We start from the raw sequence: 20,076 nt of genomic DNA on the forward strand, positions 1-20,076 counted from the left end.
ACACCCCCTCACAAGCACGGCACAAAAACGTTCGGTGAATGGGTGACCAACAAGACAGGGAGATTCCTCCCTTCTAACGGCACCAAGCCTAACTTATACTCTTCTGCTTTCTAGTTTATTAATAGAGGCAGTAGTTTTTAACTTAGTTTGTGTAGTTCCTACGTTAGATATAACACTATAAAGATGCAGTGCTAGGCGGCGTGTTGTTGTGGTTGTAGTGCTAGTGAGTGTAGGCCTACCCATCCCCTAGCGATCTGCCACATGATGGTGACTGTACAGCACGCTGGAAGTATCACCTCGTATTGGCAACCTAACCATCTACTGCCTTATCACCCAGCCGGGTGTGGGCAATTGGTGCAGTGTTCATGGCATCCCACCTCAGCTCTTTTGCCCCCAAGCAATCCTCCTATTTTTCACCTCCCATTGGTCGAGTCCCCCGTATCTCTCTCCCCTACCCCAGTGGCGTCTACAGTAGAACCAGAACAGCCTATAGGATATGGATCTTTTGGAGTGGTCTGGTGAGTATGTGTTTTTGTTGCGCATGTAAACTGCACTGCATGCTGTATACATGTACACGTATGTATTATAGTTTGCATTTTTCATTGACCACAATGAAACTGTGCTCAGTATGCGTTGTAATTTACGTGTATCTGTTGCTAAGCTACTTAATATTCATGTCCAAGTGCTGACATGGAAAGTATTATGAAACGAACTATAATTAGAAGCATTCCTCTAAAAATAGAAGTCTGCCCGGTATTTTGTTTACACCTTCAATGTATGGTGGGAATACATGTTCTCACCATGAGACCTCATTCGAACATGCCTAAGTGTGCTTTGTGTGACTGAGTTTCACTGTATTCAAATCATGAGACCTCATTTGAACATACCTAAGTGTGCTTTGTGTGACTAGTTTCACTGTATTCAAATCCAAGGTCACTCCATACATGTACATATTCACCATTCTAAGAGTTCACTCTCTTTCTTTAACTTTATTCATGTTGCTCTCATAATAGGCACTATGTTTCTCGTTGTTCCTAAACACAGGTCAGTGTTAAACCCACACTCTGGAGAGAGGACTGCCATGAAGAAAATTCCAACTGTTTTTCATTCCCTCTTGTCTTGCATTCGAACTTTCAGAGAGATCAAGATAATGTGTGAGATAAAACATGAAAATGTAAGTATTTTCAGTGTAAACATGATGAATCACATCACACAGTAAAATACATCTGCTAAATATTGTCAACAGTACCCTAATAATTTAGCAGTTATTACTCCTTGCATTGCAGTTGTTGTCAGCAACCGACATGATTCAACCTCCCACCATGGATCAATTCAATGATATGTAAGAGAGTCATTCATTTGTTTACGACATCTGTGCCCACACTGTAAACACCCACTTCTGTGCAAAAGACATACTCCCCTACACAAGTTTGTGTGTTTTTGGTTAATAGTTTTGTTTTCCTTGCTACTGTTACTTGTTACTACTAACAATTAGTTTCAATTCCTTCAATAACTTGCACCCATTTGTGTGTTCTTTGCAATTTAGTGCCTGGAAGTGCATTGGCCACCAATTATTGATTCTCCTTTTGTTTTGTAGCTATGTGTTGAGCCAATTGATGGAATCTGACCTGCACCAGATCATAGTATCTCCTCAGAAGCTCACGGAAGATCACATAAAAGTGTTTATCTATCAGATCATAAGAGGTACTCAATGTAGTCAGTTTGTTTTACATGTAGGGAATGGTGTCATTGGCTTCATCAGCATTTATTTAGCACCTGCTCCAAATCTATTGACAGAGTCTTGTTTATTGCATTTAGTTCCATGCACTTCTGATTTTCACAGGGCTCCAGTACTTGCATTCCGCTGGCATAATTCATAGGTGAGTTTAAAGCCTAGTCATGATGATGTGGCAAGATATCATCGTGCTATTCCACTAGATAAATGCCTTCTTTTGTCACATTATAGTGCGAGAATTATGTGGATACTTGTTGTATGTGGCTTCTAACCCTACATTGTATGTACATGTATGGGGGGGGGGGTGCATGTAAATTTAGCATTAGCACACAACTATCTGTTTATTTTTAAGCTTATTAGTTTTCAATTAGGAAAACAAACCCACTCTACACATACACACAGGGATATGAAACCTGGTAATCTTCTGGTCAACAGCAACTGTTTTCTTAAGATCTGTGACTTTGGATTTGCTCGAGCTATAGAGCCTAACCCGAACACTCCGATGACTCTGGAGGTCGTGACTCAATATTATCGTGCCCCTGAGTTACTGGCTGGATGCAAGCATTACGATACTGCCATTGATATCTGGTCTGTTGGCTGCATCTTTGCTGAGCTTCTGGGGAGGAAGATACTGTTTGAAGCCACCTCTCAAAGCAAACAAGTTAGTGCACCTTTCACTCTCAATTAGTACTCTTGCATATTATTATTATGTGTGGATGTGATTATCTAGCTTGATATGATCACTGACCTGCTTGGAACGCCTTCCCTCGATGATGTGAAGCACATCACCTCTCGTAAGAGCATCAGGAACCTATTGTCTCGTCATAAGCCACCAGCCTCGCAACAACTCTATGCCCTGTCACCCAACGGTACCATCAGTCACGAGGCCGTTCATCTCTTGTCTCAGCTGCTGATTTTTAACCCTGTGAGTTCTGGCTTTATCATTTTCAGGGCTGTTAGCCACCTTGTGGTTATCGTGTTAAGTACTATCATAACTGTAGGGCTTTATTGGGAGAACAGTGACCTTTTCTCGTAACTGAGTGGGTTCTCCCACTGAATTTAATGGTCATGAGTCTAACTATGAATAAAGTAGTTATGTAAGATTCACGGGTCGTAATCAAGGGCCTGCATTGTGCTTTAACAATGCAATGAATACAATTAGACCACCCACTGTATATCTGCCCACTCAAAACTATTGTTCTTAAAGGCAATGTATGCATAACCCATAAATGATATCTGAATTGCATGATGATAAGTACTCATCATCATGCCTTTCTTGTCTATTCACAGGAGAAACGTATCTCGTGTGTAGATGCCCTGTACCACCCATTCCTGGATGATGGTCGCATTCGTTACCATACATTCTTGTGCACCTGTTGTACTACTGGGCCTGTTGGAGGAAGACAATTTGCACAAGTCCTGGAACCTAGTGCTCCAGACCTCTTCGACTTCTCGTACGAAAAAGATCTTGTCTCCATTCCCAAGGCTAAAGGTACATACACATATTATGCACCCCTACACGTCAGACGTGTAGGTTCTTGTTGTTTTCAATACTTAATTACTCTAATCATCAGGAATGGCAATGAAGCAGGAGTATTAATAACATACTTGTCATTGCACGTTGTCGCACTGAAGTATTTTTAGATAGCGCCGCAGTTAAGAATTAATAAAATTGCTTAATTCATACAGCTCTACTACACCGCTACATCTGCCAAACCCACTCCCACCTTCCTCCTTTATTTATCAACACCTGTTCAAAGCAGTACAAGCAATTTCAAAGGTTCGTGCATTGACCAACACTATTCAACGAGTGCTTATTTCTTGTGCTATTGTTGGTGTTATAGAGCTGATCAATTAAAGTCTATCTTACAGCTTGTCATGTGTATAACATGCACAGTAATATTAGTGCTGATCTTCAGCTTGCAAGAACAAAGTAATTGTAAAATAGCTGTTGTATTCACGAAGTGTTTCTGTTTTTAGTGCTGATCTTCAGCTTGCAAGAACATTTTGTATACTTTGTAATAGCTGTTGTATTCACGAAGTGTTTCTGTGTTCCACAGCTGTGCTCCAGGCGTTCCTCAAACTGGATAAATTCTCTTGTTCGAACAGTATTTCAAGCTGTTTATCTGTCTGTCGTATCACTGCTAATGTGTGATATTATCAGATCTTAGGGTCAATTGTATCGTATTCACAACCTGTGTTTAGTGTCTTGCTTCGTGTGATTAGTCAAGTCCCCACCACTATATTTAGTTTGTGATTCGGTGTTCTATTTATTTGCTCATCTGGGCAAACATGTACAGTTTGTTTTTGATGCACGAACATTTGTGATTCTTTCGTTAGCTGCTGCTGTTCCTTGTCAAAATGTTTACCAACCTCATTTGTGCACCCTGACTCGGTATGTGATTCATACTAAGCACTCATGTGTTTTGTAGTTACTGTAGCGTGATAGTTACTGTAGCGTGATAGTTACTGTAGCATGAGACTAAAAGAACAATAATGAACATATAGTACATTTGTAGTTTATTTTCATTCATACATTTTGGTGTGTTCATCATAGTGTTATGTTTGATGAAGAACATGTGAACATACTTAGTGTAATGTTTTGTTTAGTGAAGAACATGCGAACATGAATGTCTACATGAATGGGTGTAGAATCCCTCCGTAAACTATTATCTCAAGTCGATTAAGCTTGACAGATAATTATGATTCATATAGTACTTCATCTATTTAGACATGATTGTATCTAACCTATAATTATAGCTTTAAAAACGAAACAACAATTATTCATGGGCATGCAATAACCAAAACTAATGCTTTTTAATTAACTTATAGGCTGTGGCTTCTTTCTGGTGGAATGACACACTAACCATATAAATCTTTTGCTTACAATTATAGGAGCAAGACCATGCACACGGATAAGCAACTTCTTGAATATCTCGTATTTATTCACGGTACAGTATAATATAATTATACCGGGTATTAGCGAATTAGTATTAGTCCAGTGATTGATGAGCCATTCCTTGGGTACAGGAAAATGATTAATCAGGAGTGCACTCCTGCATGTTAATATAATTATCTCAGGAGTGCACTCCTGTAAGTGTTAATATCTCTCCATCCTCTAGTGATTGTTGGTCAGACTTGGCCACAGGCAATGATTAATGCCAGGTGTGCACTTCTGTTAATATCTTCCAGTCTAGTCTAAGCTATTCCTTGGCCACAAGCAGGCAATGATTAATATCCCTCCGATTCCTCTTACTATAATAATGTTTATAATTGTTATGACTTGCAATTACTAATAATTAGCTAGCTATAAAGTTTGTGAATATCAGTGATCAACTCTCCTAGCACCTGGGTCTCCCATTGTGATAGTTGCTCAAGGAAGCATGTCAGTGGTCGTATGTGGTGTCGACACTTCTGCACATGACAGAAAGCCTCCTATAATGGAAGAGAAAAGATGATGCCTTAAAGAACAGAGAACCATGACTAGACTTGCATACACTTATTACGGCTGCTCAAATTTTGTTCCTTACAATACAAAACTAACTAAATACCTTTAGGGACCACTTTTGTCTTTTCATGAGATACGCAATGATTACAGTAGCTCCTCTACTGATCCCTAACTCACTGAACACCAACACACGGTCACTTTTCTTTCTCTGAGTTTCTGGAGCATAAAAAGAGACAAGGTATTGGATATTCATGTATCCTGTAGCTATCCTCATAGAACTTTTTTACGCATATGCTAGCCTCGATCCCAGCTGTTACTCTTTTGCAAATTATCTCATGCAGCTATAATCAATCACAAAATCAATACAATTCCTCCTCACCCAGGAACTCATAAATTTCCTCAAACTTTGAGAGAAGATCTTGATCAGGTTGGTCGTCCACATCGAGGTGAAGCTCAGTAACTCCCTCGGGAAAGGCAGGATACAATTTACTACCCAAACTCAAATGTACATGGATCTTTAAATCATAATTCAGGGACGCATTGTACGCATGGTGTCTGTCACCAAGGTAGAGGAACAAAGGAAGGATTTCACTTGGGTAGCGGGGAAGTGATAGAAGCTCCTGTAAAATAATTAAGTAAATGTAGCTGAATCGTTTCCTGAAGCTTTGTATATAAAAGAGTAATCTGAGACAGAACATAGCCACATACACATAACAATTTTTGATGCTGATGCACGTAAAAGTGTTGGGTAAAATAATTATTTCGGCTTACTATGTCAGTGTACATGATCTTCTGCGTTCTCAGGAAGGGGTACTCAGCGGAGAATCTCTCATAGCCTCCTTTTAGTATCATCACAGTATATTTGGATCCACTGCATGCCAACACATTGGCCAAATGTACCGCTGGCGCTGTTGTATGATAAAACGAGGATTACAAAGTTCATCCATGCTGATTGTGGACTACAATGAACACAAAGTCATGGACTTACTATCTTCTACCACAGAAACTGTGTTGCTGTCATAAACGATACAGTTGAGGCACGAAGGAAGGTGCACACCAACCGGTACTCTGTAATGTCCTTTGGTATCCCTCTTGGAAGCTTTCGAGATCACTACATGTGCTTCATTGTAATCTGCCACATCACGAGCATCTGTAACAAAATTACAGCTAAGTTCAGTTTTTGTAGAGTCAGTGCGCGCACTTACCAAACAAAGTAAGATATGTTTGAGATAAAACTGCAGGATTTTTTGTGCACTGTATAATTAAAAACAATAAATCTAGTAGGTATAGAATGGTGTAACTTTCTAGTCTACCTGTGTGAGGATGTTGTAGAGCTGAGTTGGCTCACATAAAGCAATTCCTGCAGAGCTGGAGCTCATCATGCATATCGCATCACGCAGCACTTGGAGTTGATTCAGTTTCCATAACAACTAGATTCTATACGGACCATGTGATTTTCATGTGAGCAAAAAACCCTGACCTCTTAAATTAATTCCAGTCAAAAATTATCCAGCAGGGCAGCAGCACTCCATTTCAGTGCTACAGACTTACTTGCTTCTCATTTCAGTTCACAAAATGATGTCCCGATTGGCTGTGTGTGTGGCAACAAGAGGTGCAAGACAATTCTCGACATCTGTTCAAGTAAGAGAACGAAATCATATATTATTATTATTATTGATTTTTCCCCCTCAAGAACTCGTCTAAGGTTGCTGTACTTGGTGCAGCTGGTGGCATCGGCCAGCCTTTGGCCTTACTGTTGAAGAATAGTCCACTAGTGTCACAGCTTTCCCTCTACGACATTGTGGGTACTCCTGGAGTGGCAGCTGATCTGAGCCACATAGAGACCAAGGGCCAAGTGACAGGACATGTGGGAGATGAGCAACTGGATGATGCTTTGAAAGGCTGCGATGTCGTCGTTATTCCTGCTGGTGTGCCCAGAAAGCCAGGTAGGTATATGGAGGGAAGATTAATTAATTAATATCAGCTGTAAAATATCTCAGGAATGACTCGTGATGATCTTTTCAACACTAATGCATCGATTGTCAAGAATTTGGCAAGGGCGTGCTCAAGGTTTGATGTGCTTGTCTTGCTAGTGTGTGTAACTTGTGTTCTAACACAGAAACTGCCCTGAGGCTATGCTACTGATCATCACCAACCCAGTCAATTCCACTGTCCCTATCGCATCAGAGGTCTACAAGAAAGCTGGATGTTACAACCCCAACAGGTTGCTATCTTTAATCAGTTACTGGAACGTATGACTAGGTTAATTATCTTTTTGTGTCAATGGCTACACAAGGCTACAGCTTGTTCTTATTGTTCCGCAAATTATATTTCCATACAGAATCTTTGGAGTGACCACCCTTGACGTAGTGAGATCTAATACATTTGTGTCAGAAGCCAAAGGCCTCAATGTGGCTGAGACTAATGTCCCGGTTATTGGAGGTCATTCAGGAGTCACAATCCTCCCTTTACTCTCTCAGACTACACCTAATGTTAGCTTCACTAACGAGGAGCTGGAAAAATTAACGGACAGGATTCAAAATGCTGGTACTGAGGTCGTCAATGCCAAGGCTGGGGCCGTGAGTTATTAATCGATTGTGTTCAAGGACCCTTTGACTACGCGTATGTTGTGTGTGTATAGGGCTCTGCGACACTCTCAATGGCCTATGCAGGTGCAAAGTTTACTATCAGAGTGAGTACAGTATGTGTTTGTCTCATCGTGTATGTTCTAATGTATGTGCATTATGATTATGCTCTGTCTGTACAGCTGTTAGAGGCAATGGGTGGAAAAAGTGGTGTTGTGGAGTGTGCCTTTGTCCAGTCTGACCTAACTGAGGCCAATTACTTTGCCACACCCCTACTCCTGGGCAAAGGAGGGGTAGAGAAGAACCTCGGTATGGGAACACTCTCTGCCTTCGAGCAAGAGAAGATGAAAGAGGTGGGTGCATAGTGTTCAAGTGGATGCTTCTTCTGTCCCACAAATTAAGATGATTACCTGGATGCCTTAATTCTAAAAAAATTATGTTCTTTCCTACAGGTGATTCCAGAATTGCTAACAAACATCAAAAAAGGAGAAGAATTTGCCTGAAACACTGTGTATATCAGAATAGGAAAAAATTTTAGTCAAGAATCTCTGTTAGTAGTGAAAATTATAATGTGATAATGATTGCACATTTAGATGAATAATTAATTGTCGTACTTGAAATTTGATTGAAATCTGGCCCAACCCCACTATATATAATTAGCAATTGTGTCAGAGGAGGTCCGACATGCGTGCACGAATCACTACAAGTTCAGTGCATTTGTGCATGCATGTTGGACCTCATCTGCAATCGTGCTATATAATCTTAAGACTATCTAGCCCCTCCCTAGTCTCAGCCCACTGACATTTACTTCGTAGTATATAATAATTATTATGTTGTGTAAACATTCAAATCTCATGGCAAATATAATTGCATCATTATTATTCATGTACGCAATCTAACTTGTAACACACAATCAAATCACACAACGTAACACTAAAATAACTCACTGCACACAACAATCGCAATGTAGAGTGAATAAATTTACAATAATGTTTGAGTTAATTAAAATCACTAAAGAGTTAGGGCCTTTTCTCTGCATGCTTCAGAGTATGATCTTGAGCTTTCTTGCAGAAGGCAGCCTTATCTCTAGTGTACTCTTCAGCTAGGTCCCCCCTCAGTGGATGCTCGGGCTCGGGGTCATGAACCAGTGCGACTAGCGCCTGAATGACTGTGTGTAGATAGATAGAAAAGTGATCGTGTATTACGTTGCCCTTTAGCCTCCTTCACAAGGCCTAATTATTAGGCCTGCTACTGACTGCTTGCGCATGCGCAAAATTATTGGATAATATTCCCGTAATGTTTTCCATTAAACTGAATTTTTACCCGAATTATATCCTGAATAACATAATTACTATATAGACGAAGAATACTCTTCATATTAAAAGTCAGACACAGAGCTATATAGCTAGCTAGCTAGAGACAGAGCTGTATTGGTTACAGCAGCAATTTCTTTCTGATAGAGTCGACTTTCACCAAGGTTAGTGTCAGATGGGCGTGGCCTATCCATATAGGCTATTGTCAGCCTTCCCCTCCGTTTAGAGGAATGTTATCCACACTGTTGCAGGCTGTGAGTCTTTTGTTAACATAGTAGGCTAAGGGTAGCTATTAGAATGCTATCACACGGGCTAGAAACCTTCTTCTATCCACTTTCTTCAATCCACTTCCGTTCGTTGTGACGTCATTGTTTTACTGAGCATTATACGATGATATCCGGAGTCCCCAGTTTCTGGGGATTATGTGGCGCATGCGCAAACAGTCGATACCAGGCCCTCTCTTCGAGGAAGAGCGGCCTGGGATCGAGGCTAGTTGCCCTTATGAATGTACACGAAAGTCTGTCTGCTTAGTGTGGGGATATCTATTCAACAGGTGAGTGTGACAGCAAACCTTTATCTGTCTTTGTGGCAGGCTTCCAGTTCTCAGGACTAATGATGGGCAAACACACTTGGCCCTTCTCATCGACGTTGGGATGGTATATTTGGGTCTTGAATGTGATCTGTAGGATAATGAGAGACTGATAATTATTACTCAATCATGTGTGGCATTTCTGTGTTTGTGTAACAGTACATACATACTGTTAATTACAGGTATACACACACAATGCCGTACACAATGCTATTGCACCCCATCGTGTGCTCACACACATACGGTCAGTCACCTTGGGTGGCTTAAATGGATACTCGGCTGGAAAAATGATCTCTATCTTGAATGCTCCCTTGTTGAATGGAGGGTTGTCCTAAGGGAGGAAAAAGACAATCCAAAATCAGCAACGCATCCATATTAACTGCCCCAACTTGGACGCACTCTGATAGTTTATGATAAGTACTATCCACGGCCTTGTGTGTAATCTATTAAAAGTGTTACATGGCACTCTCTTCTCAGAGGATTGACCTACTGTACACAAGGGGAAATAGCTGTCGAGTGTACACACATATCCTGTCGGTAACATCAACAGAAAACAAGCCCAAGCCACACCTTTTCTATACAAATACCTGCTTTCCATACGAGGAGAGAAACTTTTATGCTTATCGAGAATAGGATGATTACAAAAGGGCCAAACCAACCACACAGCTTATGAGATTCTTGTACACTTTTTATTGACTCACAGGAACAATCAATCCCTTCCAATTGAGTATATTGGAGTCATCCACCTCGATATTCTTAAACACTTGCTGTGAACTCTTCCGGATATCATCCAGTTCCTGAACACACAAAACCAAAATAATGAATTCACAGCTTCAAGAGCACAAAACAACTACCTACAAATACTGTGTAATAGTGTACATATTAGAGAACATTTTGGCGGTCCTTTTTTACACTCAAAGTAGATTTACATACCTTTCCCAGTCTTCTTGTGGCAGCCATGCTGTTCTTCCCCTTTCGCCTTCTTGATGAGATCGCTGACTAAGCCAGCCTTACTGTGCATGCGCAAGATCAATCATGCATTATGTAACCACCGGAGGTCAATTGCATGTGTAGACGACCCTTGACCTCACAAAACGAGGCGTGTCTCCTTGAGTTTGGCATGTGGCGCTTCATTGCTGTCTCAAGCAAGTTAAGATTTTGCATAGCTACTAGCGTACAGTTCTACCTTCCAAACTTAAGGAAAGCATAGCTAATAATTAAGCTAAATTATTGAAATGTCGTTAGACGTTGATGTTTTTGGACACCAGTTTTCGCTGGACATGCAAGACGGTCTGCCTCTAGATGTTGAACCACTTCAGGAATCTGAAGATGAGGTAGACCTTGAATGGATGGTTGTTGGTCAGCACAGTTGTGACCATACACTGATGATATCTTCTCCTAGTATTTGCTGTATGAAATTATGTGACAGACTGTATGTTTCTCATACACTAATAGGATGAAGCTGAAGGTACCAGCACTCCTACTGAGCAGGACTCATCACAGGAAAGTGGGGGAACTAGTCCAATGGACACTATAGAGTGAGTATGGGGACTGCGAGTGAAAGCAGATAATTCTATTGAACTCTTTAATCTATGCTGAAAGTGAATAATAAATGTACTAGAGCTGCATATCGCATGTATGTACATATTATACGTACATAGTTTCATGTGGTGGGAGGTGATAGCTGTGTTATGCTACTGCATAACTATTCTTCAAGGGTGACCTAAAGTGGGGCCTGTGCTACTTTACCACTTAGCTATGAATCTCTTTAAGTCAATGGAGTAGTAAAAGTGTGGTTAACCACAAGGGACAACAAGGAAGATGTGATCCCTATTACATGTACATACAAGTTGAAAAACACTGTGTAATTCTGTCACTGCTAGCCCGTTTTGTCGGTGAATCAATCCCCTCTACGCAGGGAGCAGCTTGAGACGGTCCAGCTCACTTCTGAGACTGTGAACAAGACATCTGAGAAAGTGGGTCCTGAGTGCTTTGATCTGCTCAAGGTCCTGGGTAAGGGTGGCTACGGGAAGGTGTTTCAAGTAAAAAAGAGAACAGGAAACGATACAGGGAAGATCATGGCCATGAAAGTCTTGAAGAAGGTACATTATAATTATAGTACAAGAGCTTGTACTGAATTATTCGTCAAGAGCCAGTTTTTGTGCTTGCCAATGCACATGCAGTGGTAATCATAACAAGACACTAGTCAATAATATTTAGGCTGGTATAATACACAAGGATGAAAGCCCAGTCCTAACACAAAATACCATTAAAACAACATTGTACCGTAACAGTAGCCCCACATGATGATCCTGTGCTGTTTATATATATAGGCATCTATTGTAAGGAGCAAGAAAGACACTATCCATACCAAAGCTGAGAGGCACATTTTGGAGGCTGTGAAGGTATGACCCACTTAATTGGCTGTAACTATGACTATAATAGTTCCAAAACAAAGTTATTGGTGCTAATTGATTCATAGAAAACATTGCTTGTTTATGGCTTTATATCCTGACCCATAATGACTGTAAGTGACCTAAAGTTTAATACTTGTGGGTAGCATCCTTTGATATCCTTCATTTGATTACTGATCAATGAAACTGTTGGCCTGGGAATAGCTGTAATGATCAATGGTACTGCTATGGCTATACATTTAGTGTAATGTGTATCCTTTGTTGTCTGTAATTGTTGTAGCATACAGCTTGACATTGATTCTAGTCTTTCTCATAGAGTCCGTTCATTGTCGACTTGTTCTATGCATTTCAAACTGATGGCAAACTCTATCTCATATTGGAATACTTGAGAGGTGAGATCACATTGCAGCCCATGTGACAGACAGAGTGTTAGTACAAGTGGGAGGAAATGTATCTTTATTACACCTAACCTGAAGTGTGCATTTGCATGTACTCGAGGTACAAGAATTAGTCCCAGGCATTGGCATAAGCATGCAACACTGACAGTACAAGGGTCAGTTTTCCTGGTCAAGACTTTTGGGAGCTGTTTATCTTATCAGCATGACTGTGGTATAGACTAGTGGGCTGGTCAGCTGTCCCCTGCTGTGAGCTGGGGGTGTTAATAAGCATGTTGATTCTTGCAGGGGGAGAGCTGTTTGCCTTGTTAGAGAGAGAGGGAGTGTTTCTGGAGGATGCAGCTAGGTGAGCAGTTGTTGCATAATGCAGGCCGAGGATCCATCAGTGGTGGGATAGTTTGGGCATGAAATTAGTATACAACTTCAAGATCAGTGTTTGTTATCTGTGTACATACTTATTAATTTTTTGATAGTATTATTCTATATTCGATATGTACATGTAAGGGGGGATGTTTCAATACTGTAAGAGTTCATTGTCTCTGTATATACTATGTGCAATTTTTCGTCATAATGTTGCTATTGCTTTCAGTTTCTACCTTGGTGAAATAGTGCTAGCTCTGGAGCACCTTCACTCCAATGGAATCATATACAGGTAATTACTCAAAACCGTATACAGGGAAAGTTTTCAAAGAGCTTGTGGTTAACTAGTTTCAATATTGCAACATGTGTGTTTTCATTACAACCAGTAGACTCTAGCTGTGTTCTGCATTGTCATTCATCGCCCCCCATACTTATACAACTATTGTACCTCTATCAATGTTCCTGCCGTACATGGCTAAGTCATTGTGTATAATTAGTACTGTTTTTCTTGCATCCCTGGGGATGATTTAATACTCACAAGTAAAGAGATATTTGGTCATGCAGCCAAATAGTGAAAGAATTGCTCTTTTTTTTCTCAGAGACCTCAAGCCTGAGAACATCATGTTGGACTCCTATGGGCACGTGGTCCTTACTGACTTTGGTCTTAGCAAAGAGTCTCTGTTTGGTGACGCCACTACACACACCTTCTGTGGTACCATCGAGTACATGTGAGTTTAACTCTCTCTGCGAAAATTTTCTATCAGTGTACCTATAATCATGCCCAATATATTGAATTGGAGGCGCGGTGTCATTAGCACGATACTAATGCCCTGTTTTTGGCTACAAGGCTTAGCGTTCTGATTGTTTATAAGTAGCGAGACTAATTTATAGCGCAGTTAACTATAACAGAGCGACTTGTTGATGGCTAGTCTTGATTACACGTACTACACAGCAGACACAAGAATGTTGACTCCATACTACACTGTACCTATTTTAATGTGCATGCATGGTCATAATAATTATGTATTTCCCTGATCTGAGCTTTACACAGTGTCTGTAGCAAATAGGTCTCGCACATGCACGTGAATAAGTTGTGTGTATCAATGTGGGCACAGTTTGTTGTACATGTATATTTATATAAAACCTTGCTAATCCGAATAGAGCCACCAGACCCCATCCGAATGCATGAAATTTCAGAATTAACGCGATGTAATATCATTAACGAAGACACTTGTGTACATGTATTATTTTATTTATGATATTACTGTGGCCAGAAGGGAAGCTGCTAGCTAGAATAGTCTTTTATCTCAACTTTCTCTCCAATACAGTGAGTTCTCTTTGTTTTCTTTGCAGTGGCCATTGTATTGAGCGAGGTATTAAGCAGTTTATTATTACTGGCCAAGTTAGTGTGCATGCGCAGTAGTCTATTCTACTGACAGCCCCTCCTCTTTTTCAGTTTGCCATTTTGTCCGGATTTGCAAGGTTTCGGACTAAAGGGTCCGGATTAGTGAGGTTCTACTGTAGTCACATGAATGAAAGTACATTTTCCTGCTCATCCAGCCAATTTGTTTGTGGTTAAAGATTAGTTAGAAAACAGAAAACAGAAAACGTTTGGTTATTTCAGTGAATCTCTGTAAGTACTCTCATAACAAAAGTAAACCCTTGATCATTACTCCACCTGTCTATTTATTTTAACAAATAATGGTGACCTGATTGGGGCCCTGGCTTTGAGTGAGGGCGAATGCCTTGCTTACCACAGAGCATGTGCCCAGCATTTATCAAAGAGGTTACTCACCTTCCTCCCACAGGAAGCCTTCCCATTCTGAATGTGGTTTATTCCTGTTGTACCCAGCGTACTCATGTATAGTGTATAATACACTTCTATCAACAATCATGAAAATGTACATTATTTCGTATACACATCTGTATTTCTTTCCTCTTCCTGTAAAGCTGTGGGTGGGTAACTATTGGCTTACACTTAATGTTTTTTTTAGCATTCCCCATAGTGTTCTTAGTGGGAGTAAACACACATTCTTACAACGTCATGTAAACACTGCCTATCGTGCCTCTTTTTGTCACAGGGCTCCAGAAATCCTACAAAGAATCGGCCATGGCAAGGCAGTAGACTGGTGGAGCCTGGGAACACTCATGTACGACATGCTCACTGGAGCTGTAAGTGTGTTGTAGCTACATTTACAATAAATGGATGTCTTCACCGTGTGTGTACATGTGTGCCAGTTTGCATTCCTACACGAGGTGTTCTTATATGTTGTAAGACAGCTACATGTAGGGTATCAGTCGCTCACTGTTTGTTCTACAGCCTCCATTCTGCGCTGAGAACCGTAAGAGGACAATTGACAAGATTCTCCATGCCAAACTGCATCTTCCCCCCTATCTCACACCAGCAGCTAGAGACCTCATCAAAAAGGTACGTACTTATTTTATTCACAAGAAGACAAGCACTGTGTCTCGACCCCCACTGGTGGGTATAGTGTAAAAGGTGCAATGCGGAATGGAATGGAATATGAAACGGAATATGGAATGACAAAATTAGTATTAAAAAGAAAGCTGCAGATGGTGCTCTGTATAATTACTAGTGCAGTATGATTTAACTACTTGTAAAAAGCGTACAGAAGTCTTTTATACAAAGCTGCTCAATTTAACTGAACTGTTGCTGTTAAAGACTTAAGACAACGAAGCTGAATTGTAATTATAATACTGTTATACGAGCTAGTTCAGTATTAAACTTCTATACATTACGTGACAGGGCCTATAATTAATAGCAGTGATTATGCTGTGCCCAATACTAGGTGGGGTGTGAAGTCTAGGACGCTCCCAAGCTATAGTAAAACCTTTCTTCTATCTACCTGCAAAGTTTTTCCCGGCCTTGCATGGTGATGCTTGAAACAATGTGCGTGTTGAAGAGAAACACACTGAACAACCAACCATCTTAATTGTAGGATTAATTCATCAATTACAGGCCATGGTTTGCTGCCTGAAAATGAGGCTACTGGCTTATTGGAAGCTGGCCTCCTAATAGCCATTAGACTTTGCAAGCACATCCATATTCTGTTCCATATTCCATTCCATTCTGCATTCCACCTTTTACACTCCCACTGGTGGCCACTGGACTTGAGATAAACTATTCATGGGGCCAGCCACATACCTTGAGTAGCCACTGACCAGCTTTGATCCTCCTCCACAGCTGCTAAAGAGACACCCTCCTAACAGATTAGGGGGAGGGGCCAACGATGCTGATCCCATCAAGAGCCATCTTTTCTTCAAACAGATCAACTGGACTGACTTACTGGCAAGGAAAGTGGAGCCTCCTTACAAAATTGATGTGGTGAGCTAATTAGCATGCTCAAATTGCATACACAATGTTTCACGAGGTCCATAAACAATTATGTATGATACTTGTACGTGTTATAATAGTGCTAGTCGTGAATATAGCCATGTATTTTGATATAAACCACCCACACCACCAAATTTAAGCATGCTTACACACATACACATTCTCCAGCACGGAGAGGACGACACAAGTCAGTTTGATGCTAAGTTCACTCAGATGCCTCCCGTTGACTCACCGGTGGAATCTAAACTCAGTGAGAGTGCCAACCTTAACTTCCAGGTCAGTACATTTGTACAAATGTTGGCAGATTTCCCCAATCTCAAAAGTGCATAACATTATGCTCTTCTGAGAGTGTACACAATCTACATGCAGTACCTATTATGTATAATGAGTGTTGCAAGCGTGCGCTTGCCAATGCCTCTCACCATGTTTTTGCTTCGCTCAAAAGTATTAGAGTGTTAATTTATAGAAGAGGTAAATAATTTGCAATGTGCTTTGATTGTTTCACACCATGCACAGTTAATAGTGTATACTGATCGTCTTAAATGGCCTGTAGCCAAACGGTGGGAGCAAACCTTTGTCAAAAGCACGGAGTAAGAGAGAGTAAGAGAGGATTTAAGCACAGACAGTATAATATATAAACAAGCAGAAAGTGTGTATCTACCGTATATCTTCTAATTTATCGGATATCTTCTAATTTATCGGACAGCAAAAAATAATTATTTTGGAAATTGTCCGGGTATAATTGAAACAGATCATGCGAAGTGTCCGGAATAATTAGAACAAGCAAGCAGCTGCATGCAACTAGCTAAGTTTAATAGAACAGTGTGCGACTGAATAGTTGCACTAGCTATCTAAACTAGCTACTCAAGCTATCTAACTGCAGCACTCTAAGTCTTACTTGCCGTCTATGAATGTAACTCAAGATATTGTCCGGATATTTAGAACGAATGTAATATTAAAGCACTGGAGTGTCCGTTGTATTAGAACAGCGAAAATTGCCCAAAAGAGTGTCCAGGGTAATTAGAAGTGTCCGATAAATTAGAAGATATACGGTATATCTATCATTAATATTGAGAAGAAAAGACTTGTGCACATGTATCTATTGTTACCAGACTTGTGTACATGAATCTATTGAAATTGTGTATATAAGGTATCATTTGTTTTGTGGCTTACCGGTATACCAGGACCTCAAGAAAAAGATCAGATGTAGCGCCACTAACATGTGGGGATGAGCGTGCATGCGCATTGCATCCACAGTTACTATAAAGGGTGTGTCCAAAGAGATCAAGTTCACAAATGTTATAATAGCTAGTTTTTTAACAGATCTTTTCTGACTCTTGTAGCTAACAAAAAGCTGGCGCTTTAGTGCAAGGCTAACTCATGTGTTGAATAGAAAGTTTGTGCGAACAGATGATGCTATGAAAGATTCTGAAGAGACTGCAACAGCCTTCAATGTGAGTCAAACTAGCCGTAACTCTAGAAAGAAGCTTTAGTTTGCTAATCCACAAATCAGAATCCAAGAGAACGTGGCTAGAAGCCTATAGAAGCTGTTAGTTTTCGTCGCATTGCAACCGTTGAGCAGTTACAGCTGGAATACACACACAGACAGACAGATACACACAGTCAGCTTTACCCTATCCCTCGTGCGGCTACGCCTCGAGGCATAATTATAATGGTTGTTTTGCAAGGATTAATAAATTGTATACATGTATAACCAACGTTCATTTCACATACTATAGGGTTTCACTTACGTCGCTCCGTCTGTTATGGAAGAGATCTACAAAATGGAGCAGGAGAAGCAGCAGCCATCTTCAGTGACTGCCAGACCAAGGGGACCTAGGTCAGTCACATGCATAATTATAAATTTCTCATGCTGTTCTCCCTCATATTGTTAATATTTGTCTATATGCGTGTATCGAAAACTCAATAAATGCTTGTTACTCGTAGATCTCCTCGTAAAGGATTATTCTCACCTAAGAACTTGGTGACGGCCTCCTCAAGACAAGTGTTTGGATTCGACGCCCCTGGATCCTCGACCCCACCCCCCACAACTGCCCTCCCATTCACCACCTCTACGACAACTATCTTCACGACTCCGCCTCTCTCACACACTCACGCGAGTCATAATAGACATGAGCCAATGGTCACGAATGGCTTCAGTACCACCTCTGGTATTTCCGTCCCCGAAAACTCTACAGCTAATGAACTTGACTACAACTACGCTGTAGATGGGCCTTACCATCATCAAGATTTCGGTCAAGCAGGTTTTAAAACTGGTTTGTTAGGAGAGGACACCCAGAGATTGGGTAACAGTGTGTCACCTGCAATATCGGCGAAGTCTTTCCATGCCAACCGAAAGATATCACCCCCTATCAATAGACCCGAACACTTGAGATTCTCTTAACCTAGCTGTCTAATGTTAATTTATATGCCAGTGTATAATTGGTGCGTGTGTGTGCACTTAATATCCAGAACGATGTGATTTATTTTGTGAATTATTTATTTCATCACTTTTTACTCAATAATAATAATTATTCTGTGTTACGGACTTCAAACTGATAATTATGATTATTATAAATGTATAGGCCATCACCTATCACATGCAGCATTTAACAGAGCTATAATTATGATTGCATGTAGTGTTTAATTATAATAATTATAGGTGTCGACATTATTTATTGTAATTCATAACCACGTGCACTTGATCGTGCAATTTAACCTGCTCCGTTGAATTCCTCTTTAATTGTTCTTAACATAATTATAATTCTTTCTATTTTCTTTTTCTTTCACTTCTTCGATCTAGCTACGTATGGTACTTAATTCCCACTTCGAGAGTCAATTTCCAAGCAGGTAGCAGGATAAAATAATAAGCATTCGCCACTGAGCAACTAGCACAAGATTGTACAATGTCAATTACAACAATGTGATTATCTAGTGGCCGGTAGACTGGTATACATAGATCTAGTTTTGACTTTTTTCCGATTGCCTTCATACATCACTATAATCATGCTGGCCAGTATAGTACCCATGGAATGACATTTTGCTATTTACTATTATACTAAGGATAATTATCACTTCATTTATTCATTTTCTTCCATTCTCAACACTATATGGCACATGCATGTCACTTTCAAAAGTGAGAAAATGTACCGAGCTATAATTATATATACACGCTTACAGGGAGGAACATAGAAGAGAATGGCTAAAGAGAAGGAGGCTAGAGATAATAACGGTGGGGTGCATGATTTTTTTTTATTAGCAACTGTACACTCTGAATATAAGCATTTTAGATCACTTCGTCTTGGGTACTGCACCTGCAGAATTAGTTGATTATTTTTACACGGATGTATATCCCATACAAACCTAAATAGATGCTCATAGAGCATTCACCCTGTGCGTTGAGCTTCATTGCACATGCAGCAGCAAAATGGATGCAATAATTTTTTACCATAATGACTAATATCATTATGAGGAATAATCGTGAATCTAAAAAGCGACGATTAGTTCGGTTAGAAATAGTGTTTTCGAAGATCGCCTACAAGTTTCAAGCAGTCCATGAATTTCAAAGTGTCTAGTTCGCTCAAACAGTGCATTTTTGTGTCCACACACACATACACACACACGCAACAGATGAATAGGGAGTGTTGGTGCACCATGAAAGACTCTTTAACTCATATCATTCTCGGCTCTCAAGGCCAGGCTCTGTTTGCTTTTTCTTTTCTGTTCGTGGTCTGTGTCTGTTTTTCTGTGTTGTCTAAATATAAAAGAGTAGAGTTATTCCTGCAACTATCATTTTGTCAATTTTTTATAAGCAATATTTAATGAAAATAGGAGAGGTGGTTACCCAATTCTACGATCAGAATGATAAGGCAGTTTCTCGAT

At 40.3% G+C, this 20,076-nt stretch overlaps 4 protein-coding genes across 5 annotated transcripts; 2 read left to right on the top strand and 2 right to left on the bottom strand.

The window, feature by feature from the left end:
- Positions 1-3: 3 nt before the first annotated feature.
- Positions 4-4,323, top strand: LOC135339937 (serine/threonine-protein kinase NLK2-like). Its single transcript, XM_064536188.1, has 10 exons — positions 4-518; positions 1,045-1,174; positions 1,287-1,342; positions 1,598-1,704; positions 1,844-1,880; positions 2,138-2,396; positions 2,466-2,660; positions 3,026-3,227; positions 3,425-3,515; positions 3,796-4,323. Exons 1-10 carry the CDS (start codon positions 262-264, stop codon positions 3,824-3,826), a joined length of 1,365 nt encoding a protein of 454 aa, XP_064392258.1. The 5' UTR covers positions 4-261; the 3' UTR covers positions 3,827-4,323.
- A 633-nt stretch (positions 4,324-4,956) lies between these two features.
- On the bottom strand, positions 4,957-6,644 carry LOC135339942 (serine/threonine/tyrosine-interacting-like protein 1). Of its 2 annotated transcripts, none has more exons than XM_064536197.1 (7): positions 6,497-6,644; positions 6,389-6,437; positions 6,276-6,333; positions 5,955-6,045; positions 5,563-5,803; positions 5,287-5,399; positions 4,957-5,170 (listed from the first exon to the last, which is right to left on the bottom strand). In XM_064536197.1, the coding sequence occupies exons 1-7, from the start codon at positions 6,563-6,565 to the stop codon at positions 5,039-5,041; spliced, it is 753 nt and encodes a 250-aa protein (XP_064392267.1). In that variant the 5' UTR covers positions 6,566-6,644; the 3' UTR covers positions 4,957-5,038. The 2 variants fall into 2 exon arrangements, with proteins under 2 accessions (XP_064392267.1, XP_064392265.1); XM_064536195.1 differs by having other exon boundaries at positions 5,955-6,091; positions 6,172-6,333.
- LOC135340192 (ribosomal protein S6 kinase beta-2-like) lies at positions 6,644-18,779 on the top strand. Its single transcript, XM_064536514.1, has 22 exons — positions 6,644-6,824; positions 6,877-7,129; positions 7,184-7,253; positions 7,303-7,407; positions 7,525-7,762; positions 7,825-7,875; positions 7,951-8,121; positions 8,221-8,265; positions 10,900-11,004; positions 11,126-11,208; positions 11,589-11,772; positions 12,004-12,075; positions 12,401-12,476; positions 12,768-12,825; positions 13,069-13,131; positions 13,439-13,567; positions 14,921-15,011; positions 15,160-15,267; positions 16,045-16,185; positions 16,363-16,470; positions 17,934-18,034; positions 18,142-18,779. Exons 1-22 carry the CDS (start codon positions 6,759-6,761, stop codon positions 18,596-18,598), a joined length of 2,775 nt encoding a protein of 924 aa, XP_064392584.1. The 5' UTR covers positions 6,644-6,758; the 3' UTR covers positions 18,599-18,779.
- Positions 8,621-10,762, bottom strand: LOC135339947 (ubiquitin-conjugating enzyme E2 L5-like). The gene is made up of 5 exons (XM_064536203.1): positions 10,604-10,762; positions 10,372-10,467; positions 9,924-10,001; positions 9,653-9,761; positions 8,621-8,936 (listed from the first exon to the last, which is right to left on the bottom strand). Exons 1-5 carry the CDS (start codon positions 10,628-10,630, stop codon positions 8,788-8,790), a joined length of 459 nt encoding a protein of 152 aa, XP_064392273.1. The 5' UTR covers positions 10,631-10,762; the 3' UTR covers positions 8,621-8,787.
- Positions 18,780-20,076: the final 1,297 nt, after the last annotated feature.

The sequence above is a fragment of the Halichondria panicea genome, chromosome 8, assembly GCF_963675165.1.
Source record: "Halichondria panicea chromosome 8, odHalPani1.1, whole genome shotgun sequence".
NCBI lineage: Eukaryota > Metazoa > Porifera > Demospongiae > Suberitida > Halichondriidae > Halichondria > Halichondria panicea.

Excerpts from the sequence above, each read along its gene's own strand:
- LOC135339937 (XM_064536188.1), top strand. The coding sequence starts at position 262 with ATGATGGTGACTGTACAGCACGCTGGAAGTATCACCTCGTATTGGCAA. Across the intron at positions 1,881-2,137 it reads TCCGCTGGCATAATTCATAG|GGATATGAAACCTGGTAATC; the intron begins GTGAGTTTAAAG and ends ACATACACACAG. Across the intron at positions 2,661-3,025 it reads AGCTGCTGATTTTTAACCCT|GAGAAACGTATCTCGTGTGT; the intron begins GTGAGTTCTGGC and ends GTCTATTCACAG.
- LOC135339942 (XM_064536195.1), bottom strand. The coding sequence starts at position 6,565 with ATGATGAGCTCCAGCTCTGCAGGAATTGCTTTATGTGAGCCAACTCAG. Across the intron at positions 5,400-5,562 it reads GGAAATTTATGAGTTCCTGG|AAACTCAGAGAAAGAAAAGT; the intron begins GTGAGGAGGAAT and ends TTTATGCTCCAG. Across the intron at positions 5,171-5,286 it reads GACAAAAGTGGTCCCTAAAG|GAGGCTTTCTGTCATGTGCA; the intron begins GTATTTAGTTAG and ends CTTCCATTATAG.
- LOC135340192 (XM_064536514.1), top strand. The coding sequence starts at position 6,759 with ATGATGTCCCGATTGGCTGTGTGTGTGGCAACAAGAGGTGCAAGACAA. Across the intron at positions 7,876-7,950 it reads GTGCAAAGTTTACTATCAGA|CTGTTAGAGGCAATGGGTGG; the intron begins GTGAGTACAGTA and ends CTGTCTGTACAG. Across the intron at positions 13,568-14,920 it reads TGTGGTACCATCGAGTACAT|GGCTCCAGAAATCCTACAAA; the intron begins GTGAGTTTAACT and ends TTTTTGTCACAG.
- LOC135339947 (XM_064536203.1), bottom strand. The coding sequence starts at position 10,630 with ATGGCTGCCACAAGAAGACTGGGAAAG. Across the intron at positions 10,002-10,371 it reads GGAAGGGATTGATTGTTCCT|GACAACCCTCCATTCAACAA; the intron begins GTGAGTCAATAA and ends TTCCTCCCTTAG. Across the intron at positions 9,762-9,923 it reads ATCCATTTAAGCCACCCAAG|ATCACATTCAAGACCCAAAT; the intron begins GTGACTGACCGT and ends ATTATCCTACAG.